Source organism: Clarias gariepinus, chromosome 6 (assembly GCF_024256425.1).
Source record: "Clarias gariepinus isolate MV-2021 ecotype Netherlands chromosome 6, CGAR_prim_01v2, whole genome shotgun sequence".
Taxonomy (NCBI): Eukaryota; Metazoa; Chordata; class Actinopteri; order Siluriformes; family Clariidae; genus Clarias; species Clarias gariepinus.
In genome coordinates, this window is record NC_071105.1 from 25,495,057 (window position 1) to 25,518,453 (window position 23,397).

Sequence of the window (23,397 nt, forward strand, 5' to 3'; positions counted from 1 at the left end):
TATAAAGAAAGATTCAAGATTCAAATAAGATTCAAATAACTTTATTAATCCCAGAGGGAAATTGCTTATGCTCGGTTACAAGTGCTCACAGTTGTTAACTAAGAAAGGTAATAAAGAATAAAGGTAATAAATAATAATAATAAATAAGAACTGTAAAGTATTCCTGAGCTTTGCAATACATCATAAATTATATACTCTGCAATAACTTCAGGTTACACGTGACTGAAATCTATAATTCCTTTGGTTTGGATTTTTTTTGTACAATTGAAATTGTTCAAATATCTTCACAATAAATTGGCAAGTAAATTAGTTAGAAATCACCTTATAGATTTCTTTAATCATTCACATTACATTACTCATTGTTAAATATAGTATAGTAATTAACAAAGAAAATCTAATTGAAAGAGTTGTGACTATTAATACCATGGAAGGATAATAAAAAAAGAAAACATGTTAGCTTAAGTTATCTGTTGGGAAACAGTTCAGGAAATTAATTTTAGGGGCAGACACTTACACCTTTCTTCAGGCTTACATCCCAGGAGACCTAGGGCAGGGTGGACAGGGTGCCAGTCCATTGCAGGGCACACAACACACTCATTCACACATTTAGCTATTTAGCCTAATCTAGATGTCTTTGGACTGTAGGAGGGAACTAGAGTATAATGGACACTCAAGTATAAATTCTTAGCAATTGCAGAAGTAGCAAAGTGGGGCCTCAGGATGGATCAGTCTTAAGATTTGAACTTGGAACGTTCTGGTTACTAGTAAAGATCTGCCAAGCCTCCACTGCAGTCCTTTTGCCCAGGATACATTGCTTTTCTTTTCTTTTTTTTTCTTTTCTTGATGCAATCTGAGGGAAAATAAAGGGCTTTGAGAACCACTGCCCTATATACAAACTCTTCATAGGTGTTGAACAGAGAGAATATTATTCAATTAACCTTCTATAATATTATTATACAGGGAGGGTGAAAATTAACAAGGCAATATTTAATGGCTATAGAACTTGTAGTATGACTGAAGCACCGCCCTATGGCACACCACTCTGTTTTGCTTTCACTGTGTGTGCCTCCTTAGACTGGTATTTTTTTAAACCTAGACAATGGCTGAGATGACACAGATCTTAAGAATGGTCTCCAAGACCTTACTCTATGTGATTGTTTTCCTGTGGTGCAACGCAGAACAAAGCATTGCACGCTGGAGGACTTGGAGGCACGGATTCAGGAGGTTCTCAGGAATATGCCAAATAACTTCCTGTGCATTCCATCTCTGGCCGTTTGAAAAAACTGGTTGACACCACTGGTGCCGAGTTGAAATTTTAAGACTTGCATTTATTTTCCTCAGTAATAAAGTACATGCACAATTTGTTTCAATACATTTGTATTAGAAATATGGACTGTATTACCAGTTTTTAATGCTTAGTTACTTTTCACCTACCCTGTACTGTATGTATACACTGGGGTACAGTATGAATAAAAATTTTATTTAAAATCACATCTAAAACAAAATCTGAACAAAGTGATGTACAGGCAATGGTTTTCAAGTAAGAAAAGGAATAAAAATGCTAATTTAAAACAGCATGCATGTCAAATCAAGGTTATAAAAATCCATTGGATTCAGGTAGTGTATAAAGAGCAGAACTGCTGCCTATCAATGCAAGGTCAAATGATTTCCCAGGATCAGATTCAGACAAATCTAAAGTGAGAGTTGTGTGATATGTGCTCATCTAGCCACAAGGGCATTCGAGTGTTTGGACACTGATGTAAGATGAGGAGGCCTGGCATACAGTCAGCATTCCAGTCCTTGCTGCGAGTGTTCAGTGTGACTGAGGAAAAATTGGAGGAGACCCACAACTGGGTTTAAGTTGTCCAAAAACTTTGGGCCATTTTAATGATATAGATTAAATCCGGTGCAAAATTACAAATATCATCCAGTATATAATACCATCACTTTAAAATGCCTTGTTTGCTATTTCTTCACCCATAAGGTACCTACTCAAGTGGATTTTATTTAATGTTCCTCTTTAAAAAGGTCAGTGATCGGACCTGAAGTGTTGATAACAGCAGCATGGTCTGTGAACAAGAGATTAAAATCACCCGTTCTGAAATGGCCAGTTGCACTTCGCAGGCATCCTTTAACAGTTTGTCTTGTTTTGTGTGTAGTCTGTTGGGATGATGAGCATCAGCATTCAAATGCAAACCTCTTGTCGTTCAAGGTCCATATGGTGGAAGTGTCAGTTGATTGCATTTAAATGGCAGAGCCATTAGCTGTTCATGAGGGACAGTTATTCGGTCTGGGAAGTGGAATTGCTCTTAGGTGTTTATGAACACTGTGATGAATTGGCACGTCATCCAGGGTGCACCCTGCTTTGTGCCCTAACTTCCCTGGGATAGGCTCCAGGACCCCATGACCCTACACAGGATAAGGGATATAAAAATATAATACACAAACAGATAGATGGATCATAGTTTTATATATTTTTGAAAATATATACCTTAATATATACCTATGACCACTTACCGACCTATCTGAACTGCTCTTTGCAATATTTGCACAATATTTCTATTTTACTTGCAATTTTTTTAAAAATCATTGCTGCTACTTAGAAATGTCAAAAGTTTACTGTTTCTCTTACCACTACCTCAACTCATACCTCATCACTTAAAATAAAAAAAGTACTGCAACGTGTTACGTTGTTCTGTAGCTCTTTGTTTGCACATTTGCACGTGCACTTTATTGTCTATTGTTGTCACTTTTCTTTTTATATTTTTCTCTATTTTGTATACTGTATTGTGTACTGAACTGTATATGGTTGGAATGACAATAAAAGCCTACTTGAACTTGAACTTAAGAAGAATAGAAATAAAAATAATAAAGTACACTGGAGAAACAGATGAACACAAACTCATAGTATTTATTATTTAGTCATATTATAGAGTCTTTACTCTAGGATCTCATATTTATACACAAAGGTCTGAATCTGTTTTCTATTCAAGGCCAAAGGTCTGGAAAGATTGTTAATAAGCAAATTACTTTTATTAAACGTCCTTATAACTTAAAAGTAAAGTTTTGTGAAAAACAGTGCCACTGACTGCAGTCAGATAGTTACACTGAAGCACCTACAAAGCAACATGCATTCACTGTCAGAAAGATTCAAAATAAGTTTCAGGTTGAAAGTAAAAGTAATGGCACGTTTTAAATTTAGCATGCAAATGTTATGAAGACTAATTGTGAACAGTTGCATGTTAGCCATCCCTCTCTTACACAGTAATCGCTGACTGTGAACTTTGCCATGACAATGACATCAGACAAAGAAACTATTATGTTTAAACTTAATCTCTGGCCAGCATCTACAAACAGACTACAGAACTAACAGTTTATTGTCAAATATAACATTTTTACTTTAAGATAGGAAACCAACGCTTCATTACGTTATATTGTTGCATTCCTATTCAAGCCCGGTGTGGCTCGGGATTGGCTGTCCGTGCGGTCGGAACCGGACTCTAAGGCCCTGCTCTAAAATAAATGCAGACTAATTTTTGCTTAATGTTGGTGAGGAGTTTAATTGGCGCGTCACAGTATGTGTGAAGAGGTGAAGCCAAGTTCAGCTGCAATAGCACCAGAAAACCACAAGGTGGCAGTCAGTGTCCGTTCACATTTCTGTTTATGAAAAGTCCAGGTGGTGAAGGACCGAGGCAATACGTTCAACAGGAAATAACGAAAAACTAAACTCACAATAAATTTGTGTTTACTATCACTTTTGTAGTGTTGCTATACATTTTCCCTTTAAAACCCAGCCTTGCATTTAGAGTCTTTACAAGATAAAGACGACTTTCAGTGTGAGCAGTAAAATATAATAATAATAATAATAATAATAATAATAATAATCACCTTCATAAATTATATAAGGCATATTTGCACTATATTTCGCAGATTTCCTTTTATTGCGATTTTCACTTTTGAATCCAGTTAATCTATTCGAAATAGGGTTTTGTTTCAGTTTTCTATATTAACAATACAATTGTATTGTAAGCAACCTCACACAATCCCCATGTCCAAAAAAGCACTGAAATCCTTTAAAGCTACCTTTAACACAATGATTTCAAACAATTTCGATTAAAACACACAACCTGCCATATGACCAAATGTTGAAGGTACATAAATTAATCTTTTTTAAAATATTGTTATCGTATTGAATGTTCGTTTGAAGAAAATCTTCTAAATCCAAAAAAAAAAAAAATAGATTGTAAAATAAACGCACACTGCACTTTGCACTGAAAATCACTCTTGAAATATAAATGCCTTATCAATTTAATAATAATAATCATAATCATAATAATATTATTATTATTGTAATTAATTCATCGTTTTAAAATAAAATCACATTCAATTAAAATGAGCTGACAAAATTATTCTGTGAAACATTTTTACTAGAGCCTATTAGATTAAAAAAAGTTTTTCTGTCACGCGCTTCATTTAAATCTGTTGGTTTATTTCTCTCGCCGAGGTGAGAAGTGTTATTTTCTGGCTCACGTTTCAGCTCGCTGCTGATTGGCTGGCTACAGGACGGTCGCCTCTGATTGGCTGAAACTGAAGCAGCTGCAGACGAACGATGCGCTGAAATGCGCGCTCACGCAGCTGCACGCGCTCTGAAGCTTTAAGGGGAACAGGAGTGTGTGAGTGTGTGTGAGTACAGATACGCTGAGAACTTCACAGTCACCGAACTGCGAGATAACCGAGTTAGTATTTACACACCAGAGCAACCTGAAGACTGATTCAACATTACTGAGTGTTTATTTAGGATATAATTGAAATAATGCCTGATTTTGCTCTTCTTTTCCCACAGACTTTAAAAGGATATAATATTCAGGAGAGAAACAAAATGGTAAGTGTCTAACTTTAAGATACTGCATGTTGAACCTGCTTAAAACTGCATATTTATTTTTATATTTATTCATATTTAATTGTGTTGTGCTAAAACTAATTTTAAGCCTGCTGAGTATATTCTTATTTTTCCTAACACACGCGTGCACACACACACACACACACACACACACACACATTGTTTATTTTGTACCAAATGGTAAAACAACAACCCCACTTGTCAGTTATTTGCAGGGCAATATAAAGCTTCAAAAATATGTTTTTTTGTTTGCACAAATTTTTACTTTTGCAATACAAATGTCTCAGAAGCCTGGAGTATTCAAACACATTTCAAACAGATGTTTCTGTGGTTGGATGAATAATGCCATCATCACCAGTTAATGAAGAGCATCTGGTCAAATTATAACCGCAAAATATTTTCTCATAACTCAGACTTCATTACTGTTCTATCCTGCGATGCACACTGCAGTATTAAGCTAAAGGTTTCACTTGCGAGACAGTTGTACTGTAGTCTGTCAGTTTTCTTATTTTGGGACTTAAAAAGTCATTTAAAAAATAGTTTTAATTAAAAGTACAAATTTTTAATGTATGTAAATGATTGGGAAATAAAGCATTTGAGATTCATTAAATATCCTCCAGCCAACTGTATCGATTTTATGCTGTTGTAAACCACAGCTGGTTCGATCTCATTTAGAGCCGAATAGTTAATTCCTTACAGCTGTGATAACAGCCCGGAGTGGTCTCCAAACTGCCTTAGGTCTCACCGCGGGCTGTAAACTAACTGTACTGATGCAAGTCATCGGCTTTCTACAAAAATACCAGTGGCACATAATTGCAAGTGAAAGAAAAACAGATCTAGAGTTTAGGGAGAGTTTAGAAAAGCCCTCTGCTGCTTTTTAGTTTCAGAGTTCTTGGTTAGTTGCAGTCTATGGTCATGAGTCAAGAGTGTATTTGGATTCGGAAATGTTTTTTTGTTGTTCAAAACTTTTTAAATTATATATGCGTTGTTATTAGATTGAGCGCTGTTTTTGCCCCCCAGTCTTAAATCAAGAATCTATTCTTCACTATGAACTATGACCTGCATTGTACAGTGTTGTTAAAAGTGATGTCATTTCCCCTAATGACCTGCGGGCATGTGGTACAGGGCTTTGTCATGCTTTACTTTCTTCCACCTTTTCCTCTCCTGTCGAGGAGACAGGGGGGTATCGTGCTCACATCCTGCTCCCACAGCCGACTCGGATATGACTGCATTCCCTGTGCGCTGAATCTTACACGCTCGCACTGTTGTTTAACTTTTCTCCTACTAAAATGTCTGGTTGTCTTTATATGGATGCCAAATGTTCTGTGGTTATCTGCTCTAAAGCTTGTTAAGTGCAGCTGCTCAAAGTACTAGCTAACTTTGAACTCCTTTAATGTGAATCAATGGAAAAGATTAGTCATGTAATGGACATATATGTTCTGAAGCTGCTTTGTTTTAAAAACCCTCCTTTCTTTTTGTCCTTCTTTTAAACAGTTGTGTGTGAGGAATTCGGGTGACTGCTTCAGGGACCAGATGCGGTACATGATACGATCGATGCAAGACCTGAAGAAGCTGCAGGAGCCCGGTGAACCAAAGAAATGCTCATATGCAGTGACACGAGCTTGCCATCGGAGAGCACAACAGCGGGAACGCCTGGCTCGTCTTCGGATCTCCCAGTCCAGCGATGGCAGCACTTACGACTCGGCTTGCTGTTTGGCGAGTCCATTAGAGGAAGAGCAGGATGAGGAAGATGCAGTCGGACATCTGCCTCAAGGTTCGCCTTGTAGTGAACAGAGTGTAGACTTCGATTCAGGATATTCTGAGGCTTCTTGGCAGGATGAGGGTGTGGTCCTGCGGCGGACAAGGAATGTCCGCGTTTCATCCTCTGCCTGTGTCCGCACTAACCGCATTCGTCCCAAATCGACCTCTGATGCGTGCCTGGAACGCTGGACGTCATTTGAGGCTAGTGGACCTGAGGACTGGACCACATCCCTGTTGACAAGAGGCCGCAACAGGCAGCCTCTCGTGCTGGGAGACAACAGCTTTGCAGATCTCATTAAAAACTGGATGGACCTTCCTGAGTGTCCTGACGTGGCTGATTTAAAGCCCAACCCAAGCAGCAAACTAGCCAAAGACTTTCTGGTTAACGTGAGACGGAAACTAGCTATCATGTCCAAAGGAATAGAAGGAAGAGGAAAGTCTGCAGAACCTTGCACAAAGAGGATGTCATGTCCTGTTGGGTTTCAGATTCCAAAGCCCTTCTTTCACCAGTCACACACTGGGCTGCATCAGCTGGAAACAGACTTTTACCAGTTCAGTGCCCTCATGAAGAGTGGAAGCAGACAGCCTATTATATGCAATGACATTATTGGCTATATCTGAGGCCTCCCTATAACTACATAAGGACTTTGAGACAGGATGAGAATGTGCAGAATTTTTTTTTTTTTTATAAAAGTATGTGTAAATAACATGTGAAGTAAAATAAAAGCTACAATGTTACAAAGACTTGGAAAATTTATTTTAAGCATGTAAAGCTTGTCACCTGAAATTAATACTTTCCAAATCCTTATGCATTCTGACACTCACAGAAATAAGTAAGTCAATGATATGAAAATGGGATCTGATTATAATCCTTGTCTGAGTTCAGGCGTGTCTGTGCTATAGCAGATTTACACTTATGCTTGGAGGTGTACATTGGGCAATAGGTGTGATGGGTGCTTCCTTCATGTGCTTTCCATCTCACCCTGGAATGGTGTCAGTCTGGACCCTTTTCCATTGCTCCATTAGTCTCACTATCAATTGATTGTCTCGTCGGCCAACAGATCTTTTGTCCTTATCCCGTGGGTTCTTGACACTCACTCATCTTCTATACCGCTTTATCCTGTATTCAGGATCGCGTGGGACCTGGAGCCTATCCCAGGAGGCTTATGGCACAAGGCAGGGTACACACTTGGACAGGGTGCCAATCCATCGCGATGCACACACTCGCACACATATTCACACATGACGGGGAATTTGAGAACGCCTAATTGGCCTAACCTGCATATCTTTGGACTGTGGGAGGAAACTGGAGTACCCGAAGGAAACCCACTAAACACGGGGAGGACATGCAAACTCCATGCCCTGAACAGCCCTAAGTACCTACTTACTCACTCACTCACTCGTCTATACTGCTTTAGCCTGTATTCAGGGTCATGGGGGGTTTGGAGCCTATCCCAGAAGACTTAGGGTACACCCTGAATAGGGTGCCAATCCATCACAGGATACACACTCACAAACTATGGGCAATTTGTAATCATCAATTAGCCTAAACTGTATGTCCTTGGATTCTTGGCGGAACCCGGAGTACCCGGAGGAAACCCACCAAGCACAGGGGTATCATGCAAACTTCACGCACACAGAGGTGGGAATCGGGCCTGGACCCTGGAGCTGCAAGGCGACAGTGCTATTAAACTACCCCACTGTGCCGCCCATGTGTACCTATAACAAACCAATTCCATTTATTCGTACATAGAGGGAAAAAGGCCACAATTGAAATTACAGCCATGAAATGTATGTACACAGCTGTCATAGCAACTGTGTGTTAGTTTCACTGTGCCAATGCAGCTGTGTGCTAATGTAATTAAACCTGTGGTCATGTCAGGTCTGCTGATGGCTCGTCTGCTTGGCTACAAGTTTTAAAGGAAGAAGGGAACCCCACAGTTTTGTTTACGTTTAAGGATGAAGAGGATGATCATGTCAACACCTCATCAGAGACGCCTGTAGTGGGGTTTTTTTTTGCACTCCTGCGTGGCTCGTCAGTGAGAAGTTCATTGTGTGTTCTGAGATTGGGGGGAGTGTGGCTGGATCAGTCTACTGGGTCCAGATGGTAAAAAATAATGCTTGAACCTTGAACAAACTCACTTAACCTCTTTAAAAAAAATGCAATCCATCACATGCGCGCATACACATGATTCTCTTAAAACAGATTCAGATGTTGAGGTCTTTTAGAAGGTTGACTTTAGACTTAGTTTGAGTTAAAGTAGACCACATCACTGATTTCAACTTCATCCCCTGGCATAAATGAATGGTCTGATGAGTAGACGTTCCGTATGCGAAGAATAAAGTAATGTTACATGAAAGAAACCCACAAGGGGTGAATGGGAGTGATGTGGCTCAACATGAAGCTGAGGGTGATTACCACCCCAAAGCATACCCTTTTATATCTCTGATTGAATACTCATTTTATTTTTTAAAAGTTTTATTAAATATGTTACCGACATTAACATTTATAGTTATATGTAATATTGTGAAATGTCCTTGAAACTAATGAGATCCAGTTCCATTGTAGGCATTGTAGGAACCAAAGTCATTTCTGCCCCAAATCGTACTGACATCATAAAGCACTGACAAGTGGAAGTACACATATCCTTGTGAAAAGCTTTGATAAGACTTTTATTTTGTAAATTATAACGGTTTTTAAAAATGCATTAATTATAAGGCTTAGATTATGTGTACCAACTTCCTGTGTAGAAACTATCAATATAGAAATTAAAATGATAATACTTGAAATGACACCCAGAACTATTTAAAGAGCCATGCTGTTATATATACCTTTCAGATTTAAGAATCCAGTGAGCCATAAAATATTTGCCATCCTATGACACTGACTCATATCAAGCAATATGCATGATTTAAGGTTGAAAATCAGCTATTAAGATGTTTTGATGCTGTACATGATAAAACATATGGTACACTGATGTAACAATGCCCTGGTCCAGAGCGATTTTATTTCCTGGTTGTACTTAAACATCACTGACAAGCCCACAAACCTGGGGAAAATGCACATGACCATGCTATGATTTAGTTATGCCATTATTTCAGCCATTCTCAATATAATTACTAAGTATGCATGTTTCCACCTTCCTGCTTCCACAAGTGCAAGATATGATAACAAAGAAGAGTATTAACAATATAAAACTTAATAAAACACCTTTAAATAAAACGGAGCAGACAAGATTAGAGTAGTTTTTATTGTCTTTACATTGCTTCAATGCGGTGTGTGTCAGGAGGTGCATAACAAAAGACTGAGGTGAAAAGTGGCATCGTTACAGCTGTTACAGTGTCTCACTACTGTATATAGAGGGCATACAATGCAATCAACAACTATCTAATTCCTGTTTTATTTTTATTTAAATTGCTGTTTTTGATGATTATTATTGGTATACTATACTTGGTTAAGAAATCATCAGGCCCTTATCAATCCATATAATCCCCATTATGTTTAAGATTACCGACAGCAACTTAAGTAAAATTTAGAATCTTTGAAATATTAACACACGTTTTTAGTGGTTGGTACGTCCCTTTTTTGCTTTAATGGCAAATGCACTTGAGCTGTCATGGATCCCACAGGCGTGTACAAAAGCATTTGATCTATTTTTAAACAGTTAACATAGTTAATATTACACATTTGCTTGAATTTAAACTGCAAAGAGTGCAGAATCTTAAATAAGAAATCTTTAAGATACGAAACATTTTCTTTTTTTATGTAAAATATTTCAAAATTCATAAACCTAAGAGATAGAGAGAAAGACAACTGATCAACCAAACTTTAGTGTATACAAATAATTAAAGAGGTTATATAAAGTTCAGTTCATTAGAACAATTTGATACTTTATTTTGCTTTCCCCATCATGCTGACCTCATCTAAAGAGGTACCTAATTGGTGGAACCTTCTCACAGTCCTCATCCTCAGCAAAAGTGGGAATGATCTCCAGCATCTGCTTGTGAGCTGGAATCCCAGTCTTGGTGACCATCTGGACAACTTCTGACACTCTGCAGAAAACAAAACACTTCTCTCAGGAGGAGACTACTACCACTGTAAACTGCATTCTGGGCTCACATGGAGAATATTTGTGCTGTAAATGATCACAGAGGGAGAGGGAGGTCACCATCATGCCAGGAAAACAGAGGAAGTCTCTGTTATGTTGCTGATTTTCCATGCAGAATTTCCTGCAGCCGTGTAGTAAACTATTTGGAAAAATCTATTAAGAGTACGAGCAAATGAAAGTTACTGGACACCTGAATCTGAAAGTGTGTTCCTGAATGAGGTGTTACATAAGCTTTCCCTTGGCGTTACCGCTCTAACCCTTTCACATTCACTGGCAAACACAAATGTGTGAACATACTGTAGCAGACAGGATATAGCCGCTCCTGTTGGAGTGTAGGGAGGGCACAACACTTGGTACAGAAGCTACAAATGGCTCTGACTGATTTGTCCTCACGTTTGCCTGCAAAGACGATACCCGGAAAGGGACAGGAAAGGGATCGCTGACAGAAGCTGGAGCTTTTTCGACAGGTGCAAAGACGGGAGGGTTAAGACGATGACTGGTAATTATTAAGCTGCTCATCTTTAAAAGCTGCTGCGACACACACAGTCCCTAAGGAAGGTGGTGATCTGCCATTACATCCAGATTCCACATACTGCTCATAATGGATGTGTGTGAGCAATGGAAAAGCTTTAATATTATGATACCATTCATGTTTCACAGTACAGTACAGTACATTGTGGTTTAATTACACAACTGCTGCCCAAGGACCTGCTAAATCTTTAATCACATTTTATTCTGGCCAAAACTGCTAAACTTACATTCATTCTGAGTCCTGTACCCCATTAAACACTTATATCAATTCCATTAATAAAATTAAAATATTAAAGACGAGTTAAAATCATTTTTACAAATGTGCAAAGGTAATGGAAGGCTTTTATGTACATTGGCATTCACAAATAATATTTTGAATTAATAAATGAATCAATAAATGAATAAATTATATATATATATATACAGCTCTGGGAAAAAATAAGAGCCCACTGCAAAATAATCTATTGTTATTTATAGTGTATCTTTAAAGGAAATTACAACAACACAGCAAAATAACCCAAGATCATGCAGTATTTGCAGAGCTTTAATAACTCAAATAAAACAAAATGCAAATAATTTTTAAACAAATTGTGTTAATGCTTTGGATAAATAACATGAAAAAATCAGTACTTGGTGGAATAACCCCAGTTTGCAATTAGCTTTCATGCATTTTGGCATGCTTCCCACCAGTTTTTCACATTGCTGTTGGGTAACATTATACCACTCTTCGCTTTTTGCAAAGAAGTAAACAGATCAGCTTCGCTTGATGGTTTGTGACCATCCATCTTTCTCTTGATGACATTCCAGAAGGTTTCTGGAGTAAATTGCAGTGGTCTCTTATTTTTCTTTTTTCAGAGCTGTATATATCTCATCTCACCTCATCTCATCATCTATACTGCTTTATCCTGTATACAGGGCTGTGGGGGGCCTGGGGCCTATCCCAGGAGACTTAGGGCATGAGGGACGGTATATATATATATATATATATATATATATATATATATATATATATATATATATATAAGGAAATGTGAAGAGAATCCCCACCTCTGTTTAAGTCGATCTGTGTGATTGAAGTAATCAGCGAACAACACTGCAGTTCCGTAAAACAGAGCTGTGATGGTCAAGTTATACTTCTCCTGAAATTTAAAGAAAACAACATAACAATATTTTTACAGCATTTTGAATTGCAGCAAAACATTTTAAATCATACTATAAATTGTCTTATTCAGATGATCAGAGCTCTCAAAGTAAACTAATTCCCTACAAAATTCAGTGTTGTGTGTGTGTGTGTGTGTGTGTGTGTGTGTGTGTGTGTGTGTGTGGACGTGTGCATTTTTGTGAAATGTATCAGCTTGCCCTGTTGAGAAGGAAAATGGGGTCACTAGGGAAGTGGGGCATCTTGAAACTGGGTGCTGAAGGAAGGAAGGAAACAGCTTAGGCACTTGATAGCCTTCAATGATCTGTGTGTGGTTTGATGTGATATTCAGCTCGAATAGATTAGTGTGCTTGTGAGTATGTGTGTGTGGTGGGAAGGTGGTGGTTGAGAGGTTCTGCTTTAACCTTGACATGTTTCAGCAGCTCTTCCACTGTCATTTCCTCCTGTCCTTCTTTTCTTCCCTGCACCAGGAGCGCATCCCAAAGGGAGTACTCTTTCCCCGCAACCTGCCGAGAGACACGAGACATCAGTTCGTAGCACACAAGCAGACTTCACAGCAGGCATATCAGGAACGAACACGAGCATGTTTAATCTGGTTCTGTGAAGTGAACGAATTTCTTTGTAAAATGATGTCAGAGGAGACTGGGGATGTAACGAGCGAAGGAATGAGTGGGAGCAGAGCAGAAAAAAATGACAAAGGAAAAACTTTAGAATGACATTCTATCATGTTAATGGTATAATTGTTCATCCACAAGTCTGGAGAGAGGCCAAGACACAGTCCTCACAGGGCCCCGAGGTCACAACATAAGGGAGCGGTAATGTTAGACCACAGTAAAAAGAATATGTGGCTGGAAATACAAAATGATCTAATTCAAGCTGAAGGGGGAAAAAAAGTCAAACATACAACAGACCTTCCATGGAAAACACCAGCTAGGCACTTCTAGTTCTCATGAATAGAGCAATTTAAGTTATTAAATAAGAAGATCAATGCTGAAATCTTACATTAACTCTGTTCTTCTGTAAACCGTTTAAAAATCTAAAATAATGTTATGATAATATTATTATTCTAAAAATGGTTAAATTATTTATTTATTTAAAAAAATTTTCATCTAACTCGAGCTGGATATGTTGATCTCACATGCAACAGAGAATAATGAAGTAATTCTATGTCACAAATGTTCTGTATATATCTGGATAACGCTCAGCATTCATGCAGAACATTTGCGTCTGAAAGAGCGTCTGTGCCGATTTGGCTGACAGCGTGGAACAAATTATTACACATCCAGGCCTGTGCCCAGCTCCACAGGATGTGCTTGATTCTGGCCAACAACACACACTTGGCGAAATCCAGCTACACATAAAGTCTATCAAAGAACACAGTCATAAAACACAGTTTAGCATTTATTTTCCTACTCTTTCCAGCTGCCAGATTTTTTTTAACATTGATTACAACTAGCAAAAAACAAAAAACAATCAAGACACAAATCTTATATCTTTGTAAAGCTGTATCACTTTATCTCAAACCAAACTTCTTGGTTCAATCAGTAGGTTTCATCTTACTGCAGCACCTGCCCATTAACCTCAGTGTTGACACCAGACACCTGTTGACTCCAGACCCGCTCATTTATTTAACTGTGTGTGTGTGTGTGTGTGAGAGTGAGTGAGAGAGAGAGAGAGAAAGCGTACACACATTAAGAGCACCATTCATTCCAAAAACAGATGATTGTATGATACACAGTCTTATACACAAATGTGTCTCTACTTAGCAGACATTCAGATTATCGAAGCCCCCATAAGCACACGGCATTAATCATACATTCATGTGTTCATCTTTAGCAACAGCTTAGAGTCAGAACAGTGGTGAATTTGGAGTCTAGCCAGTAGACACGTACACTCTTGTATACAGGAATAGACACTCCACTCATACTCATGCACACATACTAGTAATTTGGAGTAGTCAGCTAAGGCAGGATTTCTTACAGGCAGTAACACGAGCTCAGGTTTGTACTGCGGAGCTTGGAGCGGTGAAGCTTTCTTCTGCAGCATAGGCTTTCTCCTGATACTTGCATCAGCCCTTAACCTTAGTGATGGGATGATGTTTTTTTTCTTGATGCGATTCTTTCGTGACGAAATTATTTTGATTTAATACAATTTACAGCAGAATATGTTTGACTGGTTTGTTTGGAAAAAAACAACAATGGTTGCAACAAATTGTAAATAATGTTTCTTAAAAACTTATATATATATACTTATATATATAATACATATATACATATATATATGAGAGAGAGAGAGAGAGAGAGAGAGAGAAAGAGAGAATGTAATTTGAATATAATGGCTGATCAGTGGCTCTCTGTGTCTCTCAGATGTGTTTTGAGTCTTGTATCCTCCACTATTTTTTTCTTATGGTGATTTCTTTAGCCTGGATACAGAAGTCTGAATACAGTATAGAGCATGACTGGCTAGTTTCTGTTATAATAAGAATCGTTATAATAAGAAAGCATGCCAAAATCCTTTAGGTGAGTATATATATATATATATATATATATATACACTCACCTAAAGGATTATCAGGAACACCATACTAATACAGTGTTTGACCCCCTTTTGCCTTCAGAACTGCCGTAATTCTACGTGGCATTGATTCAACAAGGTGCTGAAAGCATTCTTTAGAAATGTTGACCCATATTAATAGGATAGCATCTTGCAGTTGATGGAGATTTGTGGGATGCACATCCAGGGCACGAAGCTCCCGTTCCACCACATCCCAAAGATGCTCTATTGGATTGAGATCTGGTGACTGTGGGGGCCATTTTAGTACAGTGAACTCATTGTCATGTTCAAGAAACCAATTTGAAATGATTCGAGCTTTGTGACATGGTGCATTATCCTGCTGGAAGTAGCCATCAGAGGATGGGTACATGGTGGTCATAAAGGGATGAACATGGTCAGAAACAATGCTCAGGTAGCCCATGGCATTTAAACGATGCCCAATTGGCACTAAAGGGCCTAAAGTGTGCCAAGAAAACATCCCCCACACCATTACACCACCACCACCAGCCTGCACATTTAGTTTGGAGTTCAGGAGATTGTCTTGACCAGGAACACACCCCTAAATGCATTGAAGCAACTGCCATGTGATTAACTGATTAGATAATTGCATTAATGAAAAATTGAACAGGTGTTCCTAATAATACTTTAGGTGAGTGTATATATACTCAGCAAAAAAGAAACGTCCCTTTTTCAGGACTGTGTATTTCAACAATAATGTTGTAAAAACCCAAATAACTTTACAGATCTTCATTGTAAAGGGTTTAAACAATGTTTTCCATGCATGTTCAATTAACCATAATCAATTAATTTACATGCACCTGTGGAATGGTCGTTAAGACCTTAACAGCTTACAGAAAGTAGGCATTTAAGGTCACAGTTCTAAAAACGCAGGACACTAAAGAGACTTGTCTACTGATTGTGAAAAACACCCAAAAAAAGATGCCCAGGGTCTCTGCTCATCTGCGTGAACGTGCATTAGGCATGCTGCAGGGAGGCATGAGGACTGCTGATGTGGCTAGGGCAATAACTTGCCATATCCGCACTGTGAGACGCCTAAGACAGCGCTACAGGGAGACAGAAAGGACAGCTGATCATCCTCGCAGTGGAAGACCACGTGTAACAACACCTGCACAGGATCGGTACATCCGAATATCACACCTGCGTGACAGGTACAGGATGGCCACAACAACTGTCCGAGTCACATCAGGAACACACAATCCCTCCATCAGTGCTCAGACTGTCCGCAATAGGCAGTCCATGAGGAGGAGATGCACTGCAGTACTTCAAGCAGCTGGTGGCCACACCACATACTGACTGGTACTTTTGATTTTGAGCCTCCCTTCATTCAGGGACACATTGTGAAACATTTTTAGTTCATGTCTTATGGTGTTGACTCTTTTAGTGTTCATACAAATATTTACACATTAAGTTTACTGAAAGTAAAAACAGTTGAACGTTTCTTTTTTTGCTATATATATATACTTTACATATCGAGAGGTTTATTTTTGTATTAAGTGCAACCTACAAACAAAGAAGCTCTAATTGAGCATACTGTAGGTGGGGTGAAATTAAACTTCTAACCTTCCAGTCATTGTGCTGGTATACAATTACTCGTCATATATTTTTGTTTGATACACTTGCTAAATGTGACCTTGATGCAATTTAGAGAAGAATAAACTCTCCTAAGGTTTCTCAGAGTCTCTATTTGTTGACACAGTAATCCAGGAATAGAATATTATATTCTTTGTACTATTTACATTAGAATCAGTCACTGTGTACTTTTCTATTCCTGATTAAATCAATTGAACATTCATTCATAATGCATTTTGACAGAGTAAAAAATAATAATAATCATATCCACGATGTGCTCGCTAACTCTTTCAGGAAGAGATTGTTTGTAGGATAGGTTGGACTTTCGCCATGCACTTCATCAAGGAATGCCATGGAGCATTTGCAGCCAACCAGAGCTGAGGTTCAGCAGCCACACATAAGGGAATGTGATGCCAACTACTCTACTCACTCCGCAGGGGTTTAAAAATAAGCAAGAACACCGGAATCCAGACATTCCCTGGAAACCATTAAAACATTCCTGCGAATCCTTTAGTCGTTTTCGTTCTTTTTCTCACAGTCAAAACATTCCCAAATTTTGGAAGATTTAAGAAACTTTAGGGTCAGTTTTCAGGAAATTATTCCTGAATATGCTTTAAAGCATACTGTCCAGTAATGAGATACACAAATTAAACATTAAACATAATATATTTATACGATATATATTATAGAAAAGAAAATTCCCTGTATATCTAGTTCAAAACATGCAACCCTGTTGAACTAAATTCTAAAGAAGCTTGAGGTTGTTGCTCGCCAAATGGGGAACAGCCAAACCTGTCATCTGTTCTGCACATATCAGAGGCTGCATTGTCATCGGGGCTTCCGCTCACTTCAACGTGTTTCCTTGCTCACGTCATGGAACGTGACGGAAAGCACAACATCTTCATGACATTATTTTATACGATGGAATAGAAGCATGATGGGGGTGATGGTGAAGGAGTGTGTGCATGAAGGCCTGTGGTGCACTGGCATCTAATCCAGGGTGAATTCTAAACCATTGTGCCCGGTGTTACTGGGATAGACTCCAGCTCCACTGTGACCCTGACCCAGGAAGAAATGGTTACTGGAGATGAATGATGAGGTTAGAAATGACAAAGATCAGAAATATCCATTTGACCCGGCAGTCTATTTACTGCCAGATTTCCGCACTCATAACTTACAGTCCATTTATCAGTACAAACCTGCAGGATACAACGAGATTCCTTTGAATCAAAACTAACTGTCTAATTACCTGCTGTCTACAATAAACCACTTCCCTTCTATTTTTCTAAGAGAAAGAACGCCTTAGGATTTTTTTTACCCAGTTATGATGCAAATACTACAGCACCCCAATATCCATAATGTAAACAGTCTGTGTCTATTTTCCCTGTAACCAGACAGTGTTTTTTCCTCGTAATGTGTGCATGTTTCGAGTATATCCCAGCACAGGAAATATGACAAAGCCATTCACTAGTGTGACAGGACATAACATCTAAATTACAAGAACAAACAACCAAGTGCGATTTCCTGTTCCATGCCCAGTCATCCCAAAATAGACTCTGAATCAAATGGTCTAAAAACAAACAAACAAACAAACAGATCAAACAAACCAAATCAGTTTTTAGCACAATGATCATGTCTAAGACTGGAAAGCCCCCAAGATGGAATATTAACCTGATCTAATAAAAAAAAATTTCAAATACAACAGGATACAGAAAATCCTCTAAGATGATATTAAATAACACATCCTACGCAACCTCTTGGAGAATTTGAGAAGTAGATGTTTCACATGGTAGACCACTAAATCATTTTTTTTCACATAAACTTTTTTACATCATGATTAGCTCTGTTGATAAAACCAGGCCTTGCTCAACTGTGGTAATTGCAATTTTTTTCATAGTGGCACATGAAATCATGACTGTGAGGCCAAGTCATCACAAGTCCGGCCCTGGTTATGTAAACAACTGCTAACTCAGGAAATACATGGTTCATGACTAAAAAGGAAAAAAAAAACTATCAATTTCCTCTTTTTCTCTCATGTGTGGACACTGCTGTAATGCATTTAAACACTTGCATTTAAATGCCATTATATAGTTAGATGTTACTCTAGTAGAGCTTTAACACATGTGCAGTTTACTAAAGTCAGTATATGGCATGACATGATAAAGACTCAAAAACCAGCTAATTTAAGGATGTGAGAGTATGTAGAAAAGAACTGAAAAACTGGGGTATTCCAAATGTACCACATTGCAGAGGTGTAATGCAATACAACTATCTATATGCATATCTGTTTGTTAGCTTAAATGTTTTTTTGTATTATTAAATATGAATCGTATCATGATGTCGCTGGAAATGCAGAAGAAAAGGACACCAGAAAAAAAAACCAGAGTTCGAAATGCCAGCGCTGTTGGAATAGGCTGTGAATTCTGGCTGAACCTAACACTACATGACTCACCTCAACATAATTGATCTAAACTAAAATATGTGGAGGACTGTTTTTATTCCAGCAGTATTATTTTTGTTTGGACCTGCATGTGTTCTATTGTGCAAAAAAGGCAAAAAAAAAAAAAAAAAAAAAAAAAACTAGCAGTCTAATTCAATCACTGCAGCCCTGAGCAGACAGGAACTAAGGATGAAATAATGAAAGCTCTAAATGTATGTAAATGGACGTGGTCTTTATTTGTTCCACAAGCTTTGTGTCTGACTGCTCACTCATGTAAAGCTCCTACTTATCCACCTTTTTTGTTCCATTCTTCAGGATCCTAGTAAAGTCAGCATCTAGTCTCAAATAGACCCTAAAAAGATTAATGTGCCTTTTATTTGTAGCTCTTTAAAATACATTATATATTTATTTGAATTTTTTTAAATAAATAAATGTATTTATATTTAAGTACTGTATATACTTGTCTTTAGGTATTTATATTAAGTATATACCATATACTTAGCGTAAACAAAAATATATACATATACACATATATTTAGCTGTATTTATTCTATTATTTTCAATCAATTAGTTATTTTAGCTCAGAGCTAAATATCAAAAAGCACAACTGACCTCATAGTTACATTTACTTGCTTATTGTAGCTACAGACCTGACTATTTGCCATTCATCAGGATGGAACAGATGGATAACTGTCCATTACTAAAGAAGCTGAAAGGGATACGAACACATTGAAAGTGTGTCCACACACAGGAGCTGCTGATTGACCTGGGTCAGTGACAGATGCCAGCGACCCAAAGAGTTTTTTTCAAGCCCTGCTTTGCCATACAATAACATTATACACTCTCTGCCATTAAATAGCTATACAATGTATTTCAGTATATCTAAATTCTAACGAAAACAATCCATTCTACTTTGATTTCATAACACCAAACAGACTTTGGCTCTTTTGCGCCTACCCCCTTCTAAGCTCTCATTTATTTACCCTTTAACCTCTCTTATTTGTGTCATACATCTTTACCAATCCAGTGAGGTAGGCGAACAAAGGAGGGAGAGGGTTGACAGAATGGTGTTCATCTACTGAAGGCTTTACATTTACAATCCAGCCACTGCCTTCTATTCAACTGGTCTTTTGACGTGTTAAATAGCAAACAGAAGTTGGAGCAATTGTCTTGCCAATGAGGGTCTCTTCACTACACTGACGACTCGTGCCAGAAGGACTCCATCAATACGGCCTACAAACAAATGGTGCAGTTTGCCTGAGGGGCCAATTTACACCCAGATGTAAACAAGGCCCATAGATCTTCCTCTGGTGCATCTGGTGACAGGGTCTCAGCCCTTATGACGAAATCAATAGTTATATAAATGTAGAGCATTGATTAGCACTGAAATTGTGATATACTCCTACCGGTTCTAATATAAATCAAATGATCTATACTAAATGTGAGACAGTTGTTTGAAAAAATAAAAACATCATAATAGAAATACAGTGTATAGAGTCAGTGGAGATGATCTTTTTTATATGCAATTTATATGTTTCACACTGGCTATCCACAGACACAATGGTCAACAGATGTAGACTTTTAAATAGGCAGCTAAGAGCATAATCAATAATTACTGACTTACTTATCAACAATATTGATCAGTATTGATCTTTTAGTCACATGGGCTCATAAATGTCATCTCGTTAAGGTACAAACGCAACTTTTGTGCAGCCAGTGATCACATGGACCTTTACAGAGCAGCTCTGTATGTGTGGTCCAGCATGTTAATTTATATGCCTCAACAGTGTCCAATTAGTGCTGTGACCTGCACATCTGCGCCACACACTAGGAGCTGATTGCTTGCATGTGGTTTAACTATAGCTAGCTGTATGCTGCTATATGCACTACTAAATATTCTCTACCACAAAATAAAAATATTGCATGTACACTATATGAGCAAAAGTTTTAACACCCCTTTCCAAATTTAGTCCATCTTGGCTGGTATAATAAACTCTACTCTTCTGTAATGTTTTTGGAGTATGGTTGTTGGGATCTGCCTAGTCAGCTATGAGAACATCAATTAAGGTCAAACACCAGGCAATTTGGGTTCTTTAACTTCAACCTTGGAAAACCATGTCTTCATGGAGCACATTTTGTTAACAAAGGCAATGTCATACTGGGGCATGTCTAGACCTCATGGTTCTAGTGAAGGGAACTTGAAACATTACAGCATATAAAGGCATCTTTGACAATGGTATGTTTCAAACTTTGTTTTAACAGTTTGGGGAAGACCCACATTCATATGGATGTGATGGTTAGGAGTCCACAAACATTCAGCCATATAATGAAGGAACTATATGTAAATTCTGGCCTAATCCTAAAGCCTAAAACCTACTCCTAGATCAGACTGATGATCTGGAATAAACAAATGTGTCTTCAATTTAATTCAATTAAGTTTCATTTATATAGCACTTTTAACAAAGTTCATTGTTGCAAAGCAGCTTTGCAGAATCCATAACAAAATAATGAATCTGACTAATTTCAATGCACACATTCACTCAATGACAACACTGAACCTTGTATTGGTCAACGCAGCATTGTATAACATCAAAACAAACTGAAATAAATTTTGGATCATCAAAATATATCATATACAGTATATATAATACATAAGTTAGAATAACCAATATAATAAATAATTAATTACTAACTAAGTAGCATCTGTTAAGCTACAGTAAGTAGTGTAACATTCTCTATATATATCCTAATCCAACCATTAAGGCCTGTAGACTCTGATAAGTAGAGCTCAGAATGTAAATTGGCATTGAAAAGAACTAAAACATGTACTACCCAAAGATTCACAGTACCTCTTATACAAGCCTGGCTCATTTGCAGCCCAATATGAGCATGTGAGACCTTTAGATTGTAGAATAGACATGTTGTAATCTAAACATGTTAGAATGCTGAACCTACAGATGAAGTTGTAAATAGCCGGTAATTATATTAATATGTGAATTATTAAACTGACTTCGTGTTTAAAATTCCTGGATTATGATAAATGTTTTTTAGCATATTGAACTGAACCGCTCTTTGTCTGAAAAGAAAATGTATGACAAGTAGTTAATTGAACATATTACAGCTGGGGTACCTAAACAGGCAATACCAGCAAATAAAAAATTGCTGAGAAACTCATGCCTATCTGCCTTTTACACAGACAAGGTAATAAAGTGGTGATAAGATTTGGCTTGACTGGTGTGGACTGTCAAAAGTGTAGGGTTTGAGACTGGAATGAACCAGACAGGAAATGAAGCCAGTTGGGGGAGGTGGGGAGCTGTGGCTGGTGCCGACTGAAGGCCGTGTCTAATGGTTTGCATTTGCTTAGTGAGAGGTGTTCCACTGGTATGGTTCACACATTTTCAGATCTCTGACTGTAAGCGTGATCTTTTCTAATGCAAATGCATGAGCCTTAAAATTTTTTAAGCACATCTACCATGTAAATACATAACACAGCAAAAACAGTTGTTTACGTGAATAATAGTGTTTACTGGAAATATCACTTCTGTGAATGACTGCAAAACGCGAGCACGGCCACAACAATGTAATCACACTATCACCTCTGTTTAGTTCTTCTCTCATGACGGGGTTCCCTTTTTCTCCATAAGGCTGACACAATGTTCACGTACAGGAGATAAACCTACAAAAAGCCATGCCATAAAATATGTTTACGTGACAGGCCTCCTTCCTTTTTTTGGGAAATGAACCTGATCAGCTACACATGAACAAAGGTTTAATATGCCATGCACAAAACTTTTGATGGGCAGAAGCAGAACGCCCAATGTAAACTTGATGAATGCCCAGTAATAGTATTAGTATTTATAAATGAAGTGTCCATGCCCTTTAGTATAATTATTATAAATATTATTCATGCATGATGAAGCTATTCAGTAAAAGGATAGCTAGTAAAAATTACATGCCAAATGAGAGCAAATTTAAAGGCTTATGAGTTAAATGGAAGAAACAGCTAGGGTCGTGGGTAACAACAGTATAGGGGGTGTGTGCGATAACATTGATTTAATTTTGAATGTGTTAAAAATGCTTGTTTTTTTTTTACAGAGTTAAAGGTTGATCCTATATTATACCAGGATTTAAGCATTAATACAGATCATAGGACTGAAGCTACAGAGATAAGTTACTGCAAGGCTGGTTAGATGATGATTATTATTATTATCTCTATTATCGTGCCTCTGGTCGCTGTGTGTGTTCTCCTGTGCTTGGTGGGTTTCATCCAGGTAGCCGGGTTTTCTCCCACAGTCCAAAGACAGGCAGATTGGCCCATTTGGCATTCCCAAATTGCCCGTAGTTTGTGAATAAA

General features: G+C 37.9%; 2 protein-coding genes across 2 annotated transcripts in view; one reads left to right on the forward strand and one right to left on the reverse strand.

Annotated features, from left to right (window-relative positions):
• Nucleotides 1-4,675: 4,675 nt before the first annotated feature.
• inka1b (inka box actin regulator 1b) lies at nt 4,676-7,382 on the forward strand. Its single transcript, XM_053499008.1, has 3 exons — nt 4,676-4,736; nt 4,844-4,882; nt 6,395-7,382. The coding sequence occupies exons 2-3, from the start codon at nt 4,880-4,882 to the stop codon at nt 7,280-7,282; spliced, it is 891 nt and encodes a 296-aa protein (XP_053354983.1). The 5' UTR covers nt 4,676-4,736; nt 4,844-4,879; the 3' UTR covers nt 7,283-7,382.
• Nucleotides 7,383-9,893: 2,511 nt separating this feature from the next.
• The window catches only part of uba7 (ubiquitin-like modifier activating enzyme 7), a 42,790-nt gene continuing 29,286 nt past the window's right edge, over nt 9,894-23,397 (reverse strand). Inside the window, exons 22-24 of the mRNA XM_053498813.1 lie at nt 12,865-12,966; nt 12,349-12,440; nt 9,894-10,714 (exon numbers count right to left, since the gene is read on the reverse strand). Of these exons, the coding sequence (XP_053354788.1) occupies nt 10,582-10,714; nt 12,349-12,440; nt 12,865-12,966 (327 nt within the window). The 3' untranslated portion in view covers nt 9,894-10,581. The remainder of the gene's footprint in view (nt 10,715-12,348; nt 12,441-12,864; nt 12,967-23,397) is intronic.